Raw genomic sequence first — 24,862 nt, forward strand, 5'->3', positions numbered from 1 at the left:
TCACTGTTGGGGCTGCCCGCAGGCCAGCCCTGACCTGGGCTATGTCGTCTCCCCGCCCTCTGCTCTCCAGTCTCCGGGGCGGGCTTTCCTGAGGGAGGCGCAGGACTCTGTCCTCGGTGCCGTCCAGCTTCGCCTTGCCCACCTTCTGCAGGATTCAGGCCTTCTGCAGTCCCTGTAGAAAGCCCTCTGTCCCACTGAGCCTGGTCCTGGCCCAGGGCTTGCAGGGCCCTCTGCATGAGGCTGTGGGTGGTCGCTGTCCTCAACTGCCCGGGAGCGGCTTCTGGGTTCCTCTGAGCTGGCAGAGGGCCTCGGGAAAGCCAGTCACTTGGTCCCATCCTGGTCTTCCTCCCGAGCTGCTCACCTGTCTGCTTCTCACGCAGTGTCCAGCACCAGGGCCGCCTCAGCCTGGACCTGAGCCCCAGGGCCTGCAGCGACTGCTCTGACATGAGAGCCTCCCATGGATCCAACTCCCTGCCCTCCAGCGCCCGCCTCGGTAACTGCGCTACTGGAGCCTTCTTGCCAGAGCGGGCACCAGCCTTCCTTTGCATCCACACCCTCATGCCCAGACCTCCTGGTGGCCCCTCTCCTGACCGGGGGCTGAGGCTGACTCCATGCTGCCCCCAGAGCCCTTTCCTGTGGCCTTCCTGCAGCTTCCCACGGTGGCCATGTCGTTCCGATGATCTCTAGCCCAGCAGCCTTGCTCACTACCCTGAGGTCATTCTGGGGGATGTTGCACTGCTGTTCACTCAGAGAATGCCACCTGGAGTCGAGCTTGACAGTTACCCCAGAAGGACACTCTTGTGGGGCTGCTTCCAGCCTTGTGGAGACAAGGCCACAGTGACCTCTGTCACCTGGGTTACCGTCTGCTCGGGGCTGGAGCCAGACTTGATGCCGTTCTGCGGCAGCCTCCCCCTGCACAGATTATTCTCATGCTGGGGACTGAGCGTCTGCTTTCCCTAACTGTCCCACGCTGAGGTGCCCCCAGGGACAAATGGCCGGGCCCGCTTACTTTTGTGTAACCGCGTGTCTCTCCTGACACCTAGGGTGGTGGGGAGGGAGTGAGGGGCGCTGTTCAGTCGCAGGCCTAAACTTTCGTCTTCTTGTGGAGCCACAGGGTCTTCGAGCAATTTGCAGTTCAAGGCAGAACGCATTAAAATCCCATCGACGCCAAGATACCCGCGGTCTGTCGTGGGGTCTGACAGAGGTGAGGCCTCCCTCAGCGCTTCCCTCCCCTGCTGACCCCTCCGTCCTCAGGGTGGGGGCTCTGGGCACCGCTCACAGCTCCCCCACCGCCTCCGCCATCAGTGAGTGCTGGCAGGGCAGGCCTCAGGCACCTGTGCTCACGGCCGTGTGTCTGGGCCGCACCCGCCCACCCCGCAGGCTCGCTGTCGCACTCGGAGTGCAGCACGCCCCCGCAGTCTCCCCTCAGCGTCGAAGGCCTGTCCTCCTGTAGCCAGCCCCAGACCTCAGCCGCCACGTTGCCCAGGATTGCTGTCAACCCTGCTGCCCCTGGGGAACGCAGGAAGGACAGGTGAGCAGGCCCCGGGGGACGGGCACCCCCGCAGTCAGCCAGCGCTGAGTCCTGGGAGGTGCCGGGGGTTGGGGAGGGCCCGCAGAGTTGACCTCCAGCGAGGCCGCTGCAGCTTGGGTCGCCTTGCATTCGTTGGTGTCTTGCCGCAGGACATCATGAGGAAGTCCTGGGTGCTCCTGATGCAGGAGGAGGGGCGCACCTGGCTGGCCAGGGAGGCAGGGTGAGCTCTTCCACTGAGTGCCTGCAGGCAGAGGTGGGGGGCTCCAGCAAATGATGCTGGCGTTGACCTGACATGGTGATGGAGTGATACCATTCACTACCTCCCAGGCCCTTGTTTTAGCACTGTCCACATAGTAAGCTGTGAAATCCCCGTGTAAGCCCGTGATCAGCAGTGTCATCATTGACCCCATTTAAGGGGAGGAAACTGAAGTTGGGGAAGTTGGAGTAGTCTGTCTGTGCTCACTTGGTTAGCGATCAACCTACCCTAATTAGAATCAGGCTCGTTCTTATCCTTTGCTTTTTGACCCAGAACATAGCTGCATTGCTTGACCTCTGCCCCCCACGCTTATTGTGAGATAAAACACACATAGGAAAAAAAAGGGGTATGAGGCATACACGTACAACTTGGCCATTTGTTGGTTCATTTCGAAAAGCAGCTGTCCCTCCAGACGTGCCTCTCCTCAGGGCCATCCCTCCCTGCACAAACTCTGTGGGCTCCTCATCCGCTTCTGTTGTTCTTCAGAGTGGGATTCACTAGATCAGATTTCTATTTAAAGGGTTCTCTCTGGATGCTAGTGGGAGATAGGATTAAGCTCAAACTTACCTTTATTTAATTCCTTGCAAGGACTGCAGCTACCCTGGTGGCTCAGATAGTAAAGAATCTTCCTTCAGTGCAGGAGACACAGGTTCAATCCCTGGGTCGGGAAGATCCCCTGGAGAAGACAACGGCAACACACTGCAGTATTGCCTGGGAAATACCGTGGACAGAGGAGCCTTGTGGGCTACAGTCCATAGGGCCATAAAGAGTCAGACACAACTGAACGACCAACACTTTTACTTACAAGGACTAGAGCTACTCTCCTCCACTTCAGTCCAAAAAGCCGAGGGCCCTTGTGGCTATGAGCCATAGAAACGATGCTGCTGGCTGGGCCCGTCATTAAGGAAACCTCCTCTGACTTGACAGTCTGAACTTGTGAGATAGCACGCCTAGCAAGTGTGAACTGCAGAGCAGCATGTGCCTGTAACTGCCAGGAGGCCCCCAGGGGAGTCAGGCGCAGTGGGTATGGCTGTGTTCATGACAGCCTCACCTGCGTTGTGCAGACGGGAGCACACACTGGCCCTGAAGGGGTAGGGGGTGGGTGTGTGGTTTTACTGAACCCCAGCTCAGATCTTTGAGGGAACAAGATCTTCCCCCCAGTAAGGTGGGTTCCTTAGAATCAGAAGGGGCCTTGTCACATGCAGTCAGACATCCCCTTAGCTTCCTCTACAGGGCACAGAGAACCGATGTGTGTGAGCGTGTGTGTGTCAATGACGCCTGCCTTCATGGTGCTTAAACGACATCAAGTTTAACATGTGTGCGACCTGGCTGAAGGACGGATTACTCATTAAAAATAGTCCCTCTTTTCCTCAGTCTAAAATACACTATCATTATTGAAAACTGGGTAAACTGGAAAAGTAGAAAGAAGTAACAGCAATTGAATCTCTGATCAGCGGTCCCCAGCCTCTTCAGCACCAGGGATATATTTCATGGAAGACAGTTTTTCCATGGACCAGGGTTGGGGGAGATGGTTTCAGGAGGATTTAGAAAGAAAAAAAGTTGCATAATTCAGGAGTCTCCAACATCTGGGCCTCAGACCAGTACCTCCTGTCGAATCAGTGGTGGCAGTTGATAAGAAATAATGTGCACAATAAATGTAATGCATTTGAATCATTCCAAAACCATCTTCTCCAACCCTGGTTTGTGGATAAATTGTCTTCCATGAAATTGATCCCTGGTGCTGAAAAGGTTGGGGACCACTGATCATCAACCAGAGATTTAATTGCTGTTATTTAACCTTTTGAGGTGGGTGTGTGTGTGGGTGTGCGTGTACATGTGCACACACACAAGTATTACATTTACAGTGTAAATGCATTTTATTTTATATATGTAAACATTTGCTCCTTAATGTTATGTTTCAAGCTATTTATAATATTAAGTATACTTTACAAACCTCTTTTACGAAGAAGCTGTATTGTTTTGACAAAATTCTGCATATTATAAAAGTTTAAATCATTCAGGAGGTTAAAAAGGAAGGATTACCTCCAAAAGGGCTCCCCGCTGCCCTCCCAGCCTTCTACACGTGGATTCACACCCACCCGTGTGCTCTGGAGGAGGGGGGCCTGGGGGGTGGCTCTGCCTGGAGCTCAGGCTGCGTGCAGTGTGGTCCTGGCGGCTCAGCGTCATGCAGCTGTCTGTCTGTCTGTGTGTCATGTTCCAGGCGTCTGTGCTTGTCTTCCTCCTCCAATCACCCCTCTCTTCTTTCTAACCCTTTGCACCTTCCAGATGCCTCCACCACTACAGATCCCTCCTGAGATTGCCTGCGGCTGCCAGGCCCAGGTCCTCCTCGCTGAGGAGTCTGAGGTTGGCCCGACAGGAGGGCCCCACCCCAGGCCCCATGCCCCTCATACCGACAGGGCGGTGGGTGGCAGCCTGGGGCCAGCGAGTGCATGGTGTCACCTTGCTCCCAGCCTCCCCGGTCCCATTTAAGTGCCTCGGGTTTGCAGCAGCTTAATCTCATGATCAATTTACATCACCCTGTGTACTGGTAAATATAAAAACTGATATTTCATATTGTCCCTTTGGGGGTAAACATCATCCCAGAAGGCACTTCTTTTCCTCCGAGGGCGTCTGAGACCCCACTGGAGGTTTGTAAATTGCACATCGTGAGGCCATTCCTCTCTTGTGGAAACCTACGTGCCCTTTCCCTGCGTATATCAGTGTTTATAGTTCACACAGACCACTCTGTGACTTTGGGACTGGTGCCTCTGCGTCCGTCTTGGGGGTCGTGCTTGTATTGCATGAGGTTGAGCATCACCCTGTGTGAAGGTGGACTTCATCGTGTGCCCATCCAGCTGTGTCGTCATAGGAGCGTCCACGTTCCCTGGCCCTCTCTGCATAGCGAATGCATGCCTGACCTCAGACCCTCCCCAGACCTTCCCTTTGAGTCTGAGTCCCCAAAACCGTTGACTCTCTTCCAAGGCCCTACGTGGAGGAGCCACGCCACGTGAAGCTGCAGAAGGGCTCCGAGCCACTGGGCATCTCCATCGTGAGTGGGGAGAAGGGTGGCGTCTACGTCTCCAAGGTGACCGGGGGGAGCATCGCTCACCAGGCTGGCCTTGAGTATGGGGACCAGTTACTTGAGGTGAGCGGGAAGCCACCCTTCTCTCCCTCCCCTCGTCCCTTTCTAAGTCCCAGGACCTTCTCCGTGTCCTCCTCTCTCCTTGCTGAGCCCGTTCTTGGTGTTTCCTAGTTCAATGGCATCAACCTGCGGAGCGCCACAGAGCAGCAGGCCCGGCTCATCATCGGGCAGCAGTGTGACACCATCACCATTCTGGCCCAGTACAACCCGCACATGCACCAGCTCAGCAGCCACTCCCGGTCCAGGTGAGGTCCCGGGCCTCCGAGGGGCATCTGGGCTGCGGGAGGAGAAGTGGAGGCCGCAGGTGTGTGGCTTGCTCCGAGGAAACCACGTGCAGCTGCAAGCTCTGGGGATTCTGCTGCCGTGAGGGGAGAGTTGAGCAGCCTTGGGCTTTGGAGAAGAGACATATCAAGGGAGGGCTTCCCCTCCTGAAATAGGGTGTGGAAACAGGTGGCCAGGCACCCTATGAAGCAGGAAGCCCCGGCACGTGTGTGGTAGCCAGGCACTGAGGCCTCTGGTGGATTCTCACATAGAGCGGTCCGACCCCCGTCCATGGGCAGACGCCGGACACCTGCCTTTGTGCTGCAGGCTGCGGGACAAGTAAGCAGAGAGAGAGAAGTGCCCCCGTGCTGCAGCACCTGCGGAGGGAGGGGCCGAGATGCTCAGACACAGGAAAGGGGAGCAGCCGATTCATGTGTCCCCAGGCTCACTGGTGCCCCCGTGCTGCAGTGCCTGCGGAGGGAGGGGCTGAGATGCTCAGACACAGGAAAGGGGGGCAACCGATTCATGTGTCCCCAGGCTCACCATCTGTCTTCAAGTTGAGGACAGGCAGATCATGCAGGTGGACAGCTGAGTCCAAGCTGCCAAGGCGCTTGCTCTTCTCAGGACTCAGATCGTAGAGCTGTGTGACCTGGTCTTTGTTCACATCCCAGAGCCCAGCACCACCACAGAGGGATAGCTCTGGGCAGCTGCCTGCTGCTCCTTATTCTTCCTGTCCTCTGTCCCCAGCTCCCACCTGGACCCCGTCGGTATTCACTCCACTCTCCAGGGCAGCGGTGCCACCACCCCAGAGCATCCCTCTGTCATCGACCCGCTGATGGAGCAGGACGAGGGCCCTGGCACACCCCCAGCCAAGCAGAGCACCCCCAGCTCCAGGTCAGTAACTGCCTGCCAAGAGCCTTCCATCAGTGCACCTGGGTTGAGCGGGGCGGCCAGGAGGGTCATTTTTGCAGCTCGTGTACATCCTCTGAGGGATGTGGGTCCCAGCGCTGCCCCGCACTGCAGATGGCTCACCAGCTTGTCAGGATTTGGCGTGGGGAGCCTGCCAGTCCTTTTTCCCTCTCTCTTTCCTGCTCTCTCTTTTTTCTCTAGTTTTTCCACTGACTCATTCTTAGCTCTACTTCTTTTGTTTTTCTCCTCCTCTTCTCACTTCACTTGTTCTCAGACATTGAATCCCACAGTCCTCACCCTTCCAGGCTGGGGCTCTGGCTATCCACAGCAGTGTTGCCCCCAAGGAGCTCCTGGTTTGAGGGTGGCAGATCAGTGAACAGGCGTGTGCAGCACAGCTGAAGTGCTGGGAGGGGGACCAGGGGCCATGATGGAGCGTGGCTGGGAGCTGAGTCACGGTGTTCAGGACGAGCAGGGGTTAGCCATGCAAAGGGTAGGCATGGAGAGAAGTCTGGAGGAGGGACCAGTGGTAGTGTGGGCAGGAGGAGGCCCTGTTCTTGCAGGAACTGGAAGGGAGGAGGGGAGAGGGCTATGCAGGCTGGGTTGGGAGGCTGTCCCTGCAATCCTGGATGGAGCCCTTTCTCTGGCATGGCGTTAATGGACTCTTCACGGAAGTCATAGGCTGGAGAGTGGGGCATCTTCAGGGCTCTTCTTGTGACCCTTCACTGGGTACACTTCAGTTTAGTCGCTCAGTCATGTCTGACTCTTTGCGACCCCATGGACTGCAGCCTGCCAGGCCTCCCTGCCCATCACCAGCTCCTGGAGCTTGCTCAAACTCATGTCTATCAAGTCAGTGATGCTATTCAACCATCTGATCCTTTGTCGTCCCCTTCTCCTACCTCAGTCTCTCACCATCAGGGTCTTTTATAATGAGTTAGTTCTTCACATCAGGTGGCCCAAGTATTGGAGTTTCCGCTTCAGCCTCAGTCCTCCAATGAATATTCAGGACTGATTTCCTTTAGGATTGAGTGGTTTGATCTCCTTGCAGTCCAGAGGACTCTCGAGTCTTCTCCAACACCACAGTTCAAAAGCATCAATTCTTTGGCGCTCAGCTTTCTTTATGGTCCAGATCTCACATCCATACATGACCACTGGAGAAACCATAGCTTTGACTAGATGGCCCTTTGCTGGCAGGGTGATGTCTCTGCTTTTTAATATGCTATCTAAGTTTGTTACAGCTTTTCTTCCAAGGAGCAAGTGTCTTTTAATTTCATGGCTGCAGTCACCATCTGCAGTGATTTTGGAGCCCAAGAAAATAATCTGTCACCATTTCCATTGTTTCCCCATCTATTTACCATGAGGTGATGGGACCAGATGCCATGATCTTCGTTTTCTGAATGTTAAGTTTTAAGCCAGCTTTTCACTCTCCTCTTTCACTTTCATCAAGAGGCTCTTTAGCTCCTCTTCACTTTCTGCCCTAAGGGTGTTGTCATCTGCATATCTGAGGTTACTGATATTTCTCCCGGCAATCTTGGCTATACTTGCCTGCAGCAGAAGTTTTGTCACTCTCTGGCTCCTCCCCTGAGGTCCCGCTCATCAGGCTCCATTGCTGCCCCGTTGCCTTTGCTCAGTTTATTTGCTAGCCTTTCAGCGTCCCTGTGTTGTGAGTTCCTTGGTGGCTTCTGGTTCAGCACCCTCTGGGCCATAGACACTGCTCAGTAAACATTTGCCGAATGAGTTGTGGCCTGGAGGTTACCCTGGCTCTGACTTTCTCAGGAGAACAAAGTTAGGAAAACAAGTGCAATCCAGGTGGGTGAGATGCAACCCACGACGTGTGCTGGACAGCTGGGCTGGAAATAGCGGCTGTGAGGTCCACTCTCCCTGAGTGGCTGTGTGGCCATGGCTGTGTGCTCACCTCTGCCTCATCTCAGTGCCCTGCCTATGAACCGAGCCACTAGCGGCAGAGTCTCTGTCCGCCTTGCTCCTGGCTCCTGGTTCTGGGGCCTTATGAGACCCTAGAGGGGAGCAGAAAATGGTTAGGGTGTCACCGCTCTTTTATCTTTCTTCGCGCCTGCCTCCCTTCCTGTGAACAATTGAAGAGCTTCGTTTTCCTTCCTGAAAGGACGGTGGGAGATGCCACCAAGAAGACCCCAGAGCCACGAGTCGTCTTCATCAAGAAGTCGCAATTGGAGCTTGGCGTGCACTTATGTGGAGGGAACCTGCACGGGGTGTTTGTGGCCGAGGTGGAGGACGACAGTCCTGCCAAGGGCGCCGACGGCCTTGTGCCCGGGGACCTCATCCTTGAGGTAAGTTCTGAGCTGCTGAGCAGCAGCCAGGCTGCCCTCTGCCCACATGTCGGGCTTCCTGCCGTCTCAGGTGACATGGGAGGCGGGGGAGCACAGCCTCTGCTGGCATCCCCCTTGGGTGTTGAATGCTCCCCGGACCCACTCTGGGTAAGTATTAGGGAAGCAGGCATATCAGGCATATTAGGACCCAGCCTGGGCACTGGCATCGGAGGAGGCAGATGCTCCGCACCTGGCAGTAGTAGGACCAGGACTCTAATCTGATGGCGGGTGCCATCTCCCTCTCACTGGGTCTCCTGTTGGATAGGGGAGGCAGGTTGTAGGTGCTGAAAGCAGCAACGAGCGTTAGCAAGGGGAAGTGCCACGTTTCCAGTGGGCCTTACTGGCTGGGAGGCTAGAACAGGGTCTCTGCTGGGAGCAGTGGAGGGCAGAGCAGGCACTCGGCAGAGGCCTCAGCCTCTGTGGACGTGGGGCAGATGGATGCCCAGTGATGGGGATGCTGAATCTCCTCCTTATCCCACTACTGGCCCCTCATGGGTACCCAGGCCTCCCTGCTTCTGCCCTCTGACCCCTGCCTCCCGTCTCTGGGTAGTACGGCGGTCTGGACGTACGCAGCAAGACGGTGGAGGAGGTCTACGTGGAGATGCTAAAGCCCAAGGACAGTGTCCGCCTGAAGGTGCAGTACCGCCCTGAGGAGTTCTCCAAGGTCAAGGGCCTGCCTGGCGACAGTTTCTACATCAGGTATCAGTGGCCAGGGCTGCCAGGGACTTGGCACTTGGGGAGGGGCTTTTGGTGGAGGCTGTTCCCTGTGAATGACCCTGTGTTTCTTGCCCTTGAGGGATGGGACTATGAGCATTATTACTTGGGCCCCAAATTGTAAGCTTATGATGAGATGCTTGTGACTTACAAAAACCCTTGGAAGCTCCTAGGGTGAGACAGGCTCTCTCTTTAGGGTTTTGGGCCTGGGGAAGTTTAAGACCACTGAGCCTCGTTTTCCTGTGGCCCGTGCCCCTCTCCGGGTCTCTCCTGACTCAGGTCGGCAGATCCCTCTGCAGTGTTTGTGTATGTCAGAGCATCCAGAGTGCCCTGAAGTAATACCGGAAAAGGGTGGAGTAGGGGGTGGGGGACAGGCATCAGGCATGTTCTAGGAGGCATGCAGCTTTCTTCATGAGATCTGAGGCCACACAAGAATGGAAAATACTGATTGACTGTGCTCCATGAGGTTCGGGGTCCCTATGTCTAGGCACACCCTCCTCAGTCAAGGATGGCACGTTTCCATTCTGAGATGTTTCCGCTGTGTAGGAACATCACCTTTGATGTGGGAGGGGTACAAATGGGAAAGACTCTTTTGGAAGTGGAGATATGGCCTTGGTTCTTGGCAAAAAGGCTTTTATCTGATGGGCGTGAGGGAGCCCTGATCTCCAGGAGCCCGGGCTCCCTCCTTTGGGAACTGCTGCTAGAATGGGGAGAGATGGGTCCTGATCGTGGTCTGGGGAGAGCTTTAGAGCAGGAGAGTGGGCCTGGGAGCTTGGCTGTAAGGGGTGGCCTGTGGCCTGACTCTTCCCCTCCATCTCCCGGTCCAGGGCCCTGTATGAGCGACTGGCAGAGGTGGAGCCCGAGCTGAGCTTTAAGAAAGACGACATTCTGTACGTGGATGACACCTTGCCCCAGGGCTCATTTGGGTCCTGGATGGCCTGGCAGCTGGATGAGAATGCCCAGAAAATCCAGCGCGGGCAGATCCCCAGCAAATACGTGTGAGTGTTCTAGAGTCTGGGGCTGGGGCGGGCGGCACCCGTGGGGACGTCCCACGTGATGACGGCCTGGGCTGCTGGGGGCTTATTCTGACGTCGTCTCAGCTTCTGGTCTGTAAGTTTTGCCAGAGCCGCTTGTTCAAAAAGCTGTTCCAAGTTTAGGTCAGTGATGTATCCAAGTCAGTGCTATACAGAAGTGTAGCGGCAACTTAGGAGACATGCTTTTTTAAAATTATGTTTGTTGAGATATAATTCATGTGCCAGGCGATTTATCCAAAGTATGCAATTGCTTAGCTTTTAGTGTTTTCACAGATATGTGCAACCATGACCATAGTCAATTTGAGAATATTTTCATCATCTCAGAGAGAAGCCCTGTGCCCTTCAGCTACCTGCCTTGTTCTGTCTGCCTGCCCCCTGTTGCCAACCCTGAGCCACCCCTGGTCTCCTTGGAACCTGTCTCTACAAGGTTCCCTGTCTGGACTTTCCATGAATGGAGTCACACATACAGCACATGGTCTTTTGTGACCAACTTCCTATACTTGGCATGATTTTTTTCAAGGTTCTTCTGTTACAGTACATTTCTATGCTTTCCTCCTTTTTGTGGCTGGAATTATAACTTTTAGTGTCACAAGTGAAGGCTGTCTTAGCAGTGCCCTCTGACCCTCACCTGAATATAGGAGTTGACCTGCTCTGAGAACTTGCCCAGCATTGGTCTGTGTGCCACCCCAGAGTACTGGCATCAGGGGGTCCTCGGGGGCTTGGGTGCTGAAGTGGCCGGGAAGCCTGCAGAGGGTGGTGGGGGAGCCTGGAGCCCCGGCGTTGACCCTCCTTGGCGCAGGTGGGCAGGGCGACAGGCGATGGTCCCTTGGCCCTTCCCAGCACTGCTGTACTCTCGTCTTCAGAATGGACCAAGAATTCTCCCGGAGGCTCAGCATGTCTGAAGTCAAAGATGAAAACAGCGCCGCAAAGACGCTCTCGGCGGCTGCACGCAGATCCTTCTTTCGAAGGAAACATAAGCACAAACGCAGCGGGTCCAAAGATGGGAAAGACCTCCTTGCCTTGGACACCTTTTCCAATGACTCCATTCCACTCTTCGAAGGCAAGTGACTGAGCTGGCTTCTCCAGCAGGCTTGCAGGCTGAGGTTTGCTGTTCACCACAGAAGCCTCACTGCAGTGACTTGAAAGACAGAGGTTTGCTTTTTTCAGACGTAATTGGTCAAGGAATGTGTCTGGGCTGGGCTGGTGGTGCTGCAGCCTTCAGAGTGTACCACCTGTAGGATGCGTCCTCCGTCCTTACGGTCTCCCCATCTCCCGCCATCACATCCACGTTCAGGCAGCAAGGAGAAGAAAAGGGCATGGCAACAGTGTGCCTCTTTAAACAGCTTACCTGGAAGCCCCACTCTTCATTTTCCACTTACACCTCATTGACTGCTTACAACTGCAAGGGAGGCTGAAATGGCAAGGTTTTCACTGGTGCCCTGCTGGCTTCAGTAAAGCAGGTTCTCTTAGTAAGGAAGAAAGGAAGAATGGGTATTGGGTGGGCAAAAAGCAGTTCTTGCCCGGTGCATTGCCTCTAGTTTGTTGTGGGGTTATTCTAGGCTGCTTGGTGGTAACCTTCCTGGCTTTACTCCTGTGTCTATCCTTACAAGATCCTCCCAGGGCCACGCACCTGCCCAGTCCTGGGGCTGCATGTCAGGGAGTGTCAGGCATCCTTTGGCAGGCTGCCCTGTGGAGCGGTATATTTGTCCTGTAAAGCAGGAGGCTCTGATGAATGCTGGTCCCTGGACCCCCGGGTGTGACTCCTTCCTGGAAGGTGTGCCCTCCCTCATAGGCAGGCTGTGGGGGTGGGGTGGGCAGTGGGCCTCAGAAGGCAGGACAGCTGGCCTCCTCCTCCTCTGCTTCCTCACGTGTTACTTCAGGTCTTCGGCACAGTGAGTTGAGTGAGTCCCACCCTTGCTCACGGCCCACAGTCAGGATAGTCAGGTCAGGAGTTGGCAAACCAGAGCCTATGGGCCAGATCTGCTTCACCGCCTGCTCTTAATATGGCCTTCAAGCTGAAAATAGGTTTTTACATTTTAAAATTTAAAATGTTAAAAAAAAAAAAAGACTGTCTTTTCACAGTGATAGTTGCTTGGTCCTCCTTTCTCTTTTCTTCTGTAGACAGCATCTCTGGTCTGTGGTGTATATCCAGGAGATGTCTTTGGGGAATAGCCACTTGTCTAGTCTGCAGTTCTTCAGTGTGTTTTTTTTCATTATATGTTTTTAAGTTATGGGGTGTTCCCAGGTGGCTCTGGTGGTAAGGAACCCGCCTGCCATTGCAGGGGACATAAGAAACGCGGTTCAATTCCCGGGTCAGGAAGATCCCCTGGAGAAGGGTATGGCAACCCACTCCAGTATTGCCTTGAGAAAGCCATGGACCAAGGACCCTGGCAGGCTACAGTCCACAGGGTCACAAAACGTCGGACATTACTGAAGCGACTTAGCGTGCACACACACATTTTGAAGTTGTCTTTAAATAGTTATATCGTACTGTTAAATTGACCCTTTTATCATTATAAAATGTTTTATCTCTAGTAATGTTTCTGGCCTTGAAAAAGGCCAGAAAACTATCTCTATCTTGTTAAAGTATAATTATCACACCAGTTTTCTATTGGTTACGTGTTTGCATAGTTCATCTTTTTCCGTCGTTTCATACTTTTTTACAGCTTCATATTTACGTGGCTCTGTAAGCAGCATGTAGGGTTTTTTTTTTTTAACTCACCGTGACACTTCATCTTTTTTCATTTTATTGAGACATGTGTATAGAAAAGTGCAAATACATCTATAGAAAAGTGTACAGCCTGAGGTATTTTCATGTTTGAATGCACCAGTGACAATTTTTATCCTTTAATCAGAGTACTGAATTACTGATATCATCACTGATACATTTACCATCTTACTATTTGTTTTCTGTTATCCTGCCCATTTTATGTTCCCTTTTCTTACTTTTTCTGGATTAATCAAGCATTTTTATTATTCTGCCCCCTCCTCAATCTCTTAGTTTTTCTTCTTTTGGGGGTGGTGATTACAGCAGCCCTCACAATGTGTATCTGACTTACTACTAACATGAATCATGACTTTGACCACTTCTGCAATAATTTTAAAACATCAGAACACCATGACTTCCTTACCTCCTTCCTACCTTTTGCTTGATTATCGTTTTCATTTTATACATATTTTTAAAGCCAGCAGTGTTACTGATTTACGCATCAGTCATTCACTTATATTTATCCTTCCCATTATTCTTCATTCCTTCCTGTCATCCTCTTTCCCTCTGATTTTTTCTTTCTGATGTACACTCCCTTCAGCATTTCTTTTTTTTTTCCAACATGAGATATAACTGACATATATTATCGTGTAAGTTTAAGGTGTACAAAACGATAATTTGATATGTGTATGAGGTGCAAAAGATTAACCACAGTAAGGTTAGCTATAGTTAACATGCCCGTTGCGTGTGTGTGTGTGTGTGTGTGTGTGTGTGTGTGTGTGTGTGCTCAGCTTCTCACTCAGGTCTGACTCTTTGCGGCCCCATGGACTGTGGCCTTGTTATGATCTTTAGCATTTCTTGTGATGCAGGTTTGTTGGTGACAGTCTCAGTTTCTGTTTGCCAATTTTCCCATGATTCTGCAGATTTTCACTGGATATAGAATTGTAGGTGGGTCGATATTTTATCCATGCATTTTAAAGATATTATTCATTGTCCTCTAGCTTTCACTGTGTATTCATTTCCTGGGGCTTTTGCAACATACGTTACAAGCTTTGTGGTCAGCACAGTATGCGCTTATTCTCTCGCAGATCTGGAAGCCAGAAGTCCAGAAGTAGTACTGTTGGGCCAAAATCACGGTGTTGGCAGGTCCGTGCTTCCTTGGAGGCTCTAGCGGGGAGTCTGCTAGGTCCATTGGTTTATAATGTTGTTCGAGTGAGGTTTCCTCATTGATTTTCTGTCTGATTGTGCTGGGTTTCCAGGTGGTGCTAGTGGTAAAGAACCCTCCTGCCAGTGCAAGAGACATTAGAGACGTGGCTTCAGTTTCTGGGTCAGGAAGATCCCCCAGAGGAGGGCATGGCAAGCTGCTCCAGTGTTCTTACCTAGAGAGTCCCATGGACAGAGGACCCCGGCGGGCTACAGTCCGTAGGGTCGCAAAGAGTCGGACACGACTGAAGCGACTTAGCGCAGCACAGCACCGGTTGTACCGTCCGTAATTGAAATCGGGATGTTGAAGCCCTGTCCTGACGCTGTATCGTCTGTTTCTCCCTTCAGTTCCGTCAGCTGGATGGAATTCTAGTGACTTACTTGGGAATTCTAGTGCTGGGTGCGCATATATTTATGCTTGATACATCTGTTTGGAGAAATGATCTTTTTATCCTACTATAATGTTCTTTGTCTCTTGTGACAGTTTTGTCTTCAAGTCTATTTTGTCTGATACAATTATGGTCACTCCTGCTCTCTTTAGATTCCCATTTGCATGAACTATTTTTTCTTGTCCTTTCATTTTTAGCCTATGTATGTCCTTAGATCTAAAGTGAGTCTCTTGTAGACAGCATAGAGTTGGATCTTTTTTATTTATGCATCCAGCCAATCTGCATCATTTAATTGGGGCATTTAAACCATTTATACTTCATTGCTCATATGAAAGACTATTTTCTAGTTGTTTTCTATATGTCTTGTTGCTTTTTCATCATATCTTTTCCTTCCTTGCTGCCTTCTTTTGTATTTCATTGATTTTTTTTTTTTGTAGTAACATGTTTTAATTTCTTTCTCATTTCCATTTGTGTATATTTTATAGTTTTTGGTGTTTTTTTTTTTTTGGTTACTATTGTTACATAAAATATCTTCAGGTTATAGCAATTCACTTTAAACTGATGATCGCTTAATTTCAATCTTATATAAAAGCTACATCTGTGTTCCCCCCACTCCTTTATGTTATGGATGACACCAATTACCTCCTTTTATATTATGTGAATATTAGGTACATGATTACTTTAATGCTTTTGATTTTAATATCTGTACCAGTTTTAAAAGGAGTCTACATACCTCCATTAGGTTGCTTCCAGATTATATGTTTGTATATTTACCCTTCCCAGGGAGTTTATTTTCTCTGGGCCTCTGACTCTGGTTGGATATCATGCTTGTGAGTGGCTCTGGAGCCCTGTGATTGTTATTATGAGGACTTCTGACAAAGCAGATTATTCTGAGAGGATCAGAAAACTTCTAAATTGGTGCCCCTCAGTGTGGAATGTTAATAGTCATTAGGGGAGAAGACAATTCTGTTGAGTTGAAGACATGGTCTTAATGTCCATACCCAGAGAGATGGAGAGGTGTGGTGCCTTCATGTGTGAGGATGCTGCAAAGGATAAAGGGGGATCAGTGTGAAGCAACAGGGATGCTTTCAACAGAAACATAAGACTGAGTGGAAGAGGGAGTTACAGAATATTTATTGTATGTCATTTTTGTTGGACATACGTATTTTCTAGGTTTTCTGAGCATGTAAAAGGATATACTTTATAGTTGTGTCTGACTCTTTGTGACCCAATGACTGTAGCCTGCCACTCTCCTCTGTCCATGGGATATACCTTGAATCCTCATAACCAACTATGATGCTAGTTGAGAGGAAGCTGCCTGGGACCAAGACTGGAGAAGGGGGGTTGGAGAGGATGCCTAGCTTACCTGTCATGTTCAGAGTTTTAAAAGAGGGGATGTTTTTCTCTCTTCTTGGAGGAAGTTCTTGGCCCTAGGTCTGTGCTTTCTATTCTTTAAAAAGTTTTTAAAAGTGTTTCTGAGTTGCCAGCACAGTGATTGGTACCTGAGAGGTGTCAGGAAGATATTTGCATGCTGGTTTTAGGCTCTTTCTGTGAGCATTTTTTTATTCTTTTTGTGGAAGAGGAGACTTAACTACATGTATCAACTAGGATATTGGTTTGAGTGCTGTAACTGAGACCAAATAACAATGGGTGAAGCATAAGAAGCTTCTTTCTCTGCCACGTACGAGTCTGGATTGGTGGGTCGTCCCTTGGAGGCAGCTCTGTTCTGGGGACCGTCAGGGAGCCAAGTCCCTTTTGTCTTGTGGCTCTGTCATTTCCTGAGGGTAGTTGTCGTCTGCAGGATCAGAGCTGGGTCGCTGCCCCTGGTCCTGTCCGTTTCAGCTCATGGGAAGGGGGATAGTTTGCTCACTGCATGGGGCAGGTCTGGGTCACACGACCCGCCCCACTCAGGGGAGGTGGCATGTGTAGAGAACAGAGTGCCTAGTAGTGAGGGGACCGTGTGCTGAACACACATAAGAGAATTTGAGCAGAATAAAGTGCTGCAACGCCTTGGGTGTCCAAGGAGTGGGGACACGGTGCAGGAGTGGCCGTGCCCTGGTGTGCCTGCAGTGTGGAACTCTCAGTGCTAAAATTGGGCGAGTCCCAGGCAGACCAGGGTGAGCTGGGTCCCTGGCTCTCTGGATCTGTGGAGTGAAGGAGATAGGTCTGTCTGGGGTAAGCAAGGTCAGGGGAGCAGTGAGTCCCCAGCCCCTCCCGGCGGCCCTCCCTCTGCTCCGGGTGGATACCCATCCTCTGCTGCCCTCTTCCCTGCAGATTCAGTGAGCCTGGCCTATCAGCGGGTCCAAAAGGTGGACTGCACCTCCCTGAGGCCCGTCCTGATCCTGGGGCCCTTCCTGGATGTGGTGAAGGAGATGTTGGTGAACGAGGCACCCGGCAAGTTCTGCAGATGCCCCCTTGGTAAGGGCGGCCCTCAGGCCTGTGTCTGTGTCTGTGTTTGTTCACCTGCTTCCTGGGGATGGATCTCACAGTCTTTTCATCCTTCTGACTTGGGTCGCATCACTGTTCAGCCTCTGGCTCTTTCTCTGGGAGTGAGGCTGGCAGGGCTGGGTTTCCGTGCAGTGCTTTCCCCAGCCCGTGCAGTGATGGCTCACGGCGCCCGACCTGCTGATTCCTGTGTCTGTGCTTTGCAGAGGTGATGAAGGCCTCCCAGCAGGCCATCGAGCGGGGCGTCAAAGACTGCCTGTTTGTCGATTACAAGCGGAGGAGTGGCCACTTTGACGTGACCACTGTGGCTTCCATAAAGGAGATCACAGAAAAGGTACCCATTGGCTTTCTGGGTAAGGTTTCTGAGGCCAAGTGGGGTGGCTCTTTAGAACGTTCCTGTATCTGGGTAAAGGCAGGAAAGGGGTTTGGAGTTGGGTTGTCCAGACCCCACATGGCCCCCGTTCCAGCCTTGGCCATCATCAACGCTAACAGCCTAGTGGGGAGAGATTTCCCTGGATGAGGTTTCCCCACTGGGTGTCATGCCCTCGTCATGTCAGAATGGTTTTCTGGGTAAAGGCAGGAAAGGGGTTTGGAGTTGGGTTGTCCAGACCCCACATGGCCCCCGTTCCCAGCCTTGGCCATCATCAACGCCGACAGCCTAGTGGGGAGAGATTTCCCTGGATGAGGTTTCCCCACCGGGTGTCACATGCCCTCTTCGTGTCAGAATGAACAAGCTGCCTTGCTCATCAGTACCACCTGACTTATTCACGGGTAGGGCGAGGCCGGGCAGTGTCGGGTGAGGAGTGGGGCCCCTCCGTGGCAGACGAGGGCTGGGTCCCTGAGGCCCAGCTGGCCCCTGCCCGGTGCTCCCCCGCCCCCTCCCTGCAGAACCGGCACTGCCTCCTGGACGTCGCCCCCCACGCCATCGAGCGGCTGCACCACATGCACATCTACCCCATCGTCATCTTCATCCACTACAAGAGCGCCAAGCACATCAAGTAGGTGCCAGGCCCCGCGGGCTCGGCCCGGGCCGTGCTGGGCACGGGCTGCTGGCTCAAAGCCACAGGAGGTGGCGGGGCATTGGCGTCGAGCAGGCGTCCTGTGTGGGAGTGGCCCTCCCCCACGTGCGCGTCTCACACCAGTCACGTTAAGCCAGTCGTGCTAAGCTGGCACAGTGCCCCCCGGTCCTCTCCGTGCTGTCGGGGGGCCGCCGCAGTGCCTCGAGTCTGTGCCATTTTGTCTGCTTCCCTCCCTCCTGACCCCCACGCCCTCTCTCCCTCTCCCACCTTTCGTCCTGGTGGTCACAGCGACATAGGAACTGGGCAGCCCAGCTCTACCAGGAGCTGACTTGTGATGTGGATGGGCCTTTGCTCTTACTGAGCTTCAGTTTTTGTGGTTAGGCTAATGACTTGCCAAGCCCCCATATGCTCCCCGCCTACCTTTACCTTTCGGCGCTCCCAGACTTCTGGTACCTGCACTCGGGGGCCAGCTGGGGCATCTGATCTCTTCCCCTTCTCTGCCCAGAGCTCCCTGTGGGGCCAGCAGGCTGCCCTGTGCTCCACCAGGGGCGCACGGGCGGTGGGGGATAGCCCTGTTATTCTGGACAGAGAAGCTGAGAGGAGGGCATGGGGAAGGTGAGAAGGCTCAGCCAGGTTCCTGGATGTCCCGATAGGGAGCAGAGAGACCCCATCTACCTGAAGGACAAGGTGACTCAGAGGCATTCCAAAGAGCAGTTTGAGACGGCTCAGAAGATTGAACAGGAGTACAGCAGGTACTTCACAGGTAGGTATGCGTCAGGCCCAAAGAGGAGCGGGTGGCAAGGACGGACACAGCCTTCCCAAGGATGCCCTTCTTAGAGGTGTTATAGCCCGCACTTCCGGGGTGCCTGGTGATGCCACCGCAGTGAGCACTTTCATTACAGATGATCTCAGTGCAGGCACAGGGCCACATCGGGGACTTGTCGATCCAGAGGTAAAGTTCACGGATTCTGGCCTTGGGTCACAATCTGGTCTTGAGTTATGGCTGCACAGGCACCGCTCCAGCATTCCCTAGGCAGGTGGCACAGCAGTGGTGGCTGTGACCGTCTATCCCTGGCATCCTCCAGGGTAGGCCAGTTTTGCAGTGGAGTCTGAAGACAAACTGCACCATTACTGTCTCTTAGCTTTGAAACAAGGCAAACTAAAAGAAACTCTTAATTTAGCAGTTGCCATCGTACTTGGTGGCTTCCAACTTCTTCCATGAAATCAGTCATTGGTAGGGGGCATAACAGCATTGTGGTCAAGAGAGATGGAGACTGTGCTTTTAATTAACTTGTAGAGAGTGTTATGATGGGTGCTTCTCATGCACTATTTGGTCTCAGAACCCAGCCCTGGCTCTTCTGTGTACGTGTAAATGTGTTTGTGTTTTAATTTCACATCCATTACAGGCCTATATTTCAGTTAAATACTGTAGCAATTTACTAGAGAAAGGAAAATTTAAAACTTCAAAACTTATGACATACAGGCTTTGACTTATCAGATTTAGCAGATGTGAAATTGCTCCGTCGCATTGTCATAGCAATTTCTAAACGTTCACTGTCAGTATCTGTGGCAAGAAGCCAGGGCATGGCGCTGTTCCATGGAGCACACACAGAGCCCTCGTCTAGTGTCTGCTGGGCCGTGGTGCTGAAACCTTGCTGAGCAGCAGGCCTGAGCCAGAGCTGGGGATGGCTCATCATCTTTGCTGAGAATCTTCTCTGGGCCGTGGGTTGCCCAGCTCTTGAGACCCAGCCTTGTTCCCTCTAGAATCTTGCTGCCAACTGGACCATTACAACATACCCCAGACTGCATTCCAATATACTGGGACTCCCCGTTGCACAACTAGGCACACAGCCCGGGTCATCCCTGCTGTGGAGGCTGGCAAATTTGCATAGTCACATCCTGTCACCCCGATTACAGGGGTCAGGGCAACCTGGCAAAATCAGACCCCAGCCTTCATGTGAGCCCCAGATTTTAACATCGTATGAACAGTTGCCGAGAGGGATAGATAAAAAGCCAAAGTGATTTGCACTCAACTCTTTTTTTCTTTTCCAATTTCTTGCTGATGAAAGAGAAGTGAGGCAGGGGTAGAGCAGTTGAGCCAAGTAGCTGAAAACAGGCAGAGCACCAGGAAGAGCGAAAGATCTGTTTACTCGCCTCCTCCTGGGCGTCTTCCTCCCAGCCAATGACGTGTGTGTTTGGGGACTCTCTTGCAGGGGTCGTCCAGGGAGGAGCCCTGTCGAGCATTTGTACTCAGATCTTGGCAGTGGTCAATCAAGAGCAAAATAAAGTCCTGTGGATCCCAGCCTGCCCTCTCTAGAACACAGCGCTGGGGATGACTGTAGCTTGGCCTCCAGCCCGACCGCCTGGCGCAGCTCTTTGCAGTGACTACGGATAGATGCCTCTGTGTGTAAACACGAAGGGGAGGGATCCATGAACCGGGGCTCCAGAAGCACCTCCTCTGTACACGGAAGGCCACAGACGGACGGGACCCAGACCCCGGCCAGCGGACTGCGCTTCTCCCACACGTGTGTGCTTTAAGACAGAGATTGTGGAGTGGGGGACTTGACACCAACCTTCCTTGTAGCCAGCTCAACAGATGCTGCAAAGAGAACCTTTCAGATCACAAGTTTACAAGCCTTTTCTAAGTATTCAGTGGCTTATGTTTACTTGAATGGCTCCATGTTGTCGCTGCCCAGCCCCCGCCCTTTTCCTCACTGTCGCTTTGGTGTTGGTTTTGTGCCTGCTTTCAACGAAACGACTCTGGAACCTCACTGGGGGCCACTTTGCTCTGGGAGGGTCTTAGCGGTGGGGCCAGAGCTCTGACGAATGCCCCGCTCCTCGGCGGCCCCTCTCCTGGAAGGCCCTATGACTGCGGCTGTTTAGACCGTCGTTGCGTGCGGAACTAGTGCCTTCGTGGGGCTGCGCGCTCTCCTCCTGCACCTAGGAAGGTGACTTCCACCGTCTCATAGGCGCGTCCCTCAGCCTTCGTCTCCTGCCACCTCTTACTTCTCATCCACCTGTGTTCATGATTCCAGCATTCTCTCTGGTCCTCAGAGCTTCGTGGGTTCACTGTGACACAGCCAGTTCTGGGCAGGGTGTCAGGCTGGGGCTGAGGCATGCCACTGGGTCCTCCTTAGGTTCTGTGAATAGTGACAGCCTTTACCAGTGCAGATTTTGCAGAGTAATTCCCAAATGCTTTACAATGGGGCAGGGACATCAGCTCTGTTTGATCTAAAAACAATTCGTATTTCAGACTCTGAAAAGAGAGCTCTTAACGGAAGCTTAAGGATCAATGTGGTCACTGTTAAAATTCAAGAGAAGCTGGGATCTGTCTAGTCTTGGCTTCAGCTCTCACAACATGAGCAGAGCTCCACGAGGATGGCTGTGTTTTGTTTTGTTTTTTAACGCATCTGATGCCAGATGTTTCTGGCTGAAGATTTGGTGTGGTTCCTCTTTAAACTGTGTGTCCTGTTAATAATAGGTACTGTACGGGGCTCTGGGTAAGTGTCACTGGGGTAGGACCTCTATTTTAATACTGTTCCTAACATTTCATTTTACTAGCAAGAAATTGCTGATTTCATTTTATTCTTTGTAATTCTAGACACTAGATTATAGTTTAGCCATACTGACATTTTTTAAAAAAGGGATATATTTTCTTGCACAGTCGTTCGCAAGGAGACACGTTTCCGTCTCCGTGCTGCCCTTGTTTCACAGGTACACGCGTTCTGGCTGCGACAGCTAGGACCAGCCACAGGCTGGCACGCGGTTTCGCTGGCGCCCGCGGGGCCGCTGCTCTGGGCGGCTGGGGTTGGCACAGAGATGGTACAGTGTGCACGGGTACTGTTCTCACAGACTGGGGTTTTCTGTACTAAAACCTTCCTTTGTATCAAAAGTTAAACAGACTTTAGTACAATAAATAAAGGTCAATTTCTGTAACTCGTTGTGAAGACACCTGTGTTTCATGCATTTTCCACCTCTCCCCGGCGTCCTCGGCTCTTTTCTCCTACGTCTGAGACAGCCGTCCCCCACCCCCACGGCATTTGGCTGGAGCTGGCCGCTCCCTGAGGTTCCCTCCAACTCTCGCGATGATTGGGTGCCCCTCTCATCTGCAGGGTCAGCCCCTCTGACTCCCTCCTTTCCTCCCATGTGTCCATCTTGTTATGCCCAGAGTCCGAGTCCCCAAAATTGAGAATAAGACGTCCACAGCAATGCAAAAGCATAAAGGGGTTTATTACCAGCTCGAGCCAGGACCCATGTTTTATCCAGCACCGTGGAATCAGACAAAGGCCCCGAGTGCTGAATCACATATACTTTTATACAGATGGTTCTTTGTTTCTGTAACAGCATAGCTGATTGGTTAAACCGCACGCGTGCACGTGGGACTTTTAAACCTCGCATCCCTATCCGGATTGGCTCAGGTCTGGCACGGGCAGGGGGGCTACGGGGATTTTTTTCTGATTGGTCGAGCTACACTGCCTGTGGGAATTCCCAGAGCCTCAGCTTTTCTCAGGCCTAGCCTGCCCCTTAGAGCCTGTCCTGGCTTCAGTTTGGTCCTAACATTCCCCCCTGTCTTTTTATCCTTGAGAGGAATCTTCCTCTCCATTCTGAGACACTGCCTGATATTGTTGCCTCAGTACCATTACCTGAACAGTACTGATTTGTTTTTTTTTTTCACAAAGGTTATCAATTTATTTAAAATACATGGGCCAAAAGTTAGAATGACTAGGAGTATAATGAGCGGTCTGAGTAGGGTAGAAATTAGTGTTGTTAACCACAGGGGCTGTTGGAACCAGGACTCAAATTAATTTTGAGACATTTTTTTTTAGCCCTTTTCTTATCTTGGCCAGGGACTCCCTGATTATCCCTGAGTGATTTACATAAAAACAACGTTTTTCCCCTAACACAGCACATAGGCCCCCTGAAAGACTTCATACTCAAGATACTTTTTGGGAACTGGGGCGGAGGTCTCTTTCTTCTGTAATTTCTTCTGCTGTGTGTGGGCGTAGGCCTGCCTAGCAGAGCAGAAGTCTCTCTCTACCTGATCTAAGTTGGGGTTTTCCACATCTGAAACCAGCTCCTACCCTTGTAGTTGCAGCAATTTAGTTGGCCCCTCTCAGAGATGAGATAGACAAGGGCCAAACCAGAGACCTAACAGGATGGTCATCTCTGGTCCCTGGAAACAGAAGGCAACATTTGGGGTGAGGGTTACAGGATTTGTGCCCCTTCTGATTGGTTGGTGGTGAGGCAACAGAACAGTGCTCCAAGAATCTTGTGTTCAGTCTGAAGTCACTATCTTTTACCTGGGTGGGGGCTCAAAGACATTGCTATGCGTATTTCTTTGAGTAGGAACCAGGACTCTGTCTGGAGGCTGTACCAACCTTTGATAGTTTTTGTTTTTGTATCCCCTCCCTTCCCTGATTAACAATTGTTGGAATCTATGCTTTGGAATTCAGGGAAGGCCAAGGAGGCTGAACAAAGTCTGTATCTTACAGATAAGAAATGGAGAACACAGAGCAGATCTGTACTCCAGAGCCCCACAGAGTCCCGCTCAGTTTTAATTTTAGGGATCTAGGCAACAATGACTATGATAACTTCCTGTCAAAATGGGGCATAGGACTGCCCCAGCTTGGAACACTACAAGCTCTAATCTGAAAGAACACCCATAGCATCACCTAGTTATTTTCCAGGATATCTGAACCGTAGCTACTCTATTTTGACTTTTAATTGTAAACTATTTTTTAATAGCCAAAGCAGATTTTACCATTAATGACAGTATTTTTCTAGATATGAGAAGATGCAAGAATTGGGACTCATAAAATCTTTTCCTGAAAAGATCGAACTATCTGATGGCCTGTTTTGCCAGTTTTTTTCCAGAGCACGGAGTGCCTCATTTCTGATTTTTACCCTGAACTCCTTTCAGGGGCGTTGAAAGTCAGCAGTTGCAGTGGCCATGATTTAATCTTTGTAGATGCAGATGGCGAGTGTCAGTCTTCAGTTGGCAGAGCCCCTTTTTGCTCATAAACTTGACCATGATTATGAGGGGGGCACTTCATGACCATTTTATCCCATGGTGCTGAGAGTGTCCATTCTCAGGTAAACAGGCCACTCAATGTGCTGGTACTGGACTAGGCCATGAAACAGTATCTAACATTCTCTGGACCACCTGTCTTACTAGCTTTTTGGTCCAGGAGAATATTCCCTCTTGTTGCTTCTTGCCATATCTAGAGTTACACTGTTACCATCATCGATCTCATACGGGGCTATATATTATTTTATTAGAGGCCTCACACACATACAGTGTAAGAAACAGCAATTTTGTAAAACAGGTGAAATACAGATAACATAGCCAGCAGTATTAGTAAAGTCACAAGTAAGACTTATGTTAAGAACTTTCATTAGATGTAGCCCAGTATATCTTCAGGTCATCTGACTTAGTCTGCCCTGTAGAATCTTTATCTTTCAGGGAAATTATATATTGGCACCATCTATAAGGAACATAGCCCAGTTTTTTAGTGTCACTAGACTGATTATCTTTAGTACGATTTAATTTTTTTAAGTAAATTTTCTCAGGGCCAACCAGTTAAAGTCTGGTAATAGAGAAATTTACCAAGATAACGCAGAACTAGACACAGGTTATTGGCCACAAACCCAACAATTGGATTGATTTTGAAACTAGCATAGGATCAGGCCTATGATAGAAAAGCATTTGACTTATATGCAAAGGTCTAAGAAGCCAAGAAAACATAAATGATCATACGAATCAGGTCCCGCATCTCGGGGAAGCTGTCTACCTCTGATGTCGTCATCTTCTCCTCCTGGTGTAGTGTAGTTTCTCCTGATAAAAAAAGTCCTTCCATCCATGTTGGAGACAGTCCCTTAAATTATGTCTTTTTCCAGTCCTGGTTGCAGG

The 24,862-nt window shown here is 51.3% G+C and overlaps 1 protein-coding gene across 3 annotated transcripts in view; it reads left to right on the forward strand.

The window, feature by feature from the left end:
- Positions 1-21,864, forward strand: part of DLG5 (discs large MAGUK scaffold protein 5) — a 120,665-nt gene extending 98,801 nt beyond the window's left edge. The window contains exons 18-32 of one of the 3 annotated variants that reach the window (XM_052639547.1): positions 381-493; positions 1,109-1,204; positions 1,381-1,531; positions 4,770-4,932; positions 5,041-5,174; positions 5,938-6,084; positions 8,219-8,402; positions 8,992-9,140; positions 9,983-10,153; positions 11,053-11,249; positions 16,763-16,906; positions 17,140-17,267; positions 17,822-17,931; positions 18,606-18,715; positions 20,166-21,864. In XM_052639547.1, the coding sequence (XP_052495507.1) occupies positions 381-493; positions 1,109-1,204; positions 1,381-1,531; positions 4,770-4,932; positions 5,041-5,174; positions 5,938-6,084; positions 8,219-8,402; positions 8,992-9,140; positions 9,983-10,153; positions 11,053-11,249; positions 16,763-16,906; positions 17,140-17,267; positions 17,822-17,931; positions 18,606-18,715; positions 20,166-20,269 (2,101 nt within the window). In that variant the 3' untranslated portion in view covers positions 20,270-21,864. The remainder of the gene's footprint in view (positions 1-380; positions 494-1,108; positions 1,205-1,380; positions 1,532-4,769; positions 4,933-5,040; positions 5,175-5,937; positions 6,085-8,218; positions 8,403-8,991; positions 9,141-9,982; positions 10,154-11,052; positions 11,250-16,762; positions 16,907-17,139; positions 17,268-17,821; positions 17,932-18,605; positions 18,716-20,165) is intronic. The other 2 variants (XM_052639548.1, XM_052639549.1) reach the window with 2 other exon arrangements.
- Positions 21,865-24,862: the final 2,998 nt, after the last annotated feature.

The sequence above is a fragment of the Budorcas taxicolor genome, chromosome 5 (genome assembly GCF_023091745.1).
Source record: "Budorcas taxicolor isolate Tak-1 chromosome 5, Takin1.1, whole genome shotgun sequence".
NCBI classification, from domain to species: domain Eukaryota; kingdom Metazoa; phylum Chordata; class Mammalia; order Artiodactyla; family Bovidae; genus Budorcas; species Budorcas taxicolor.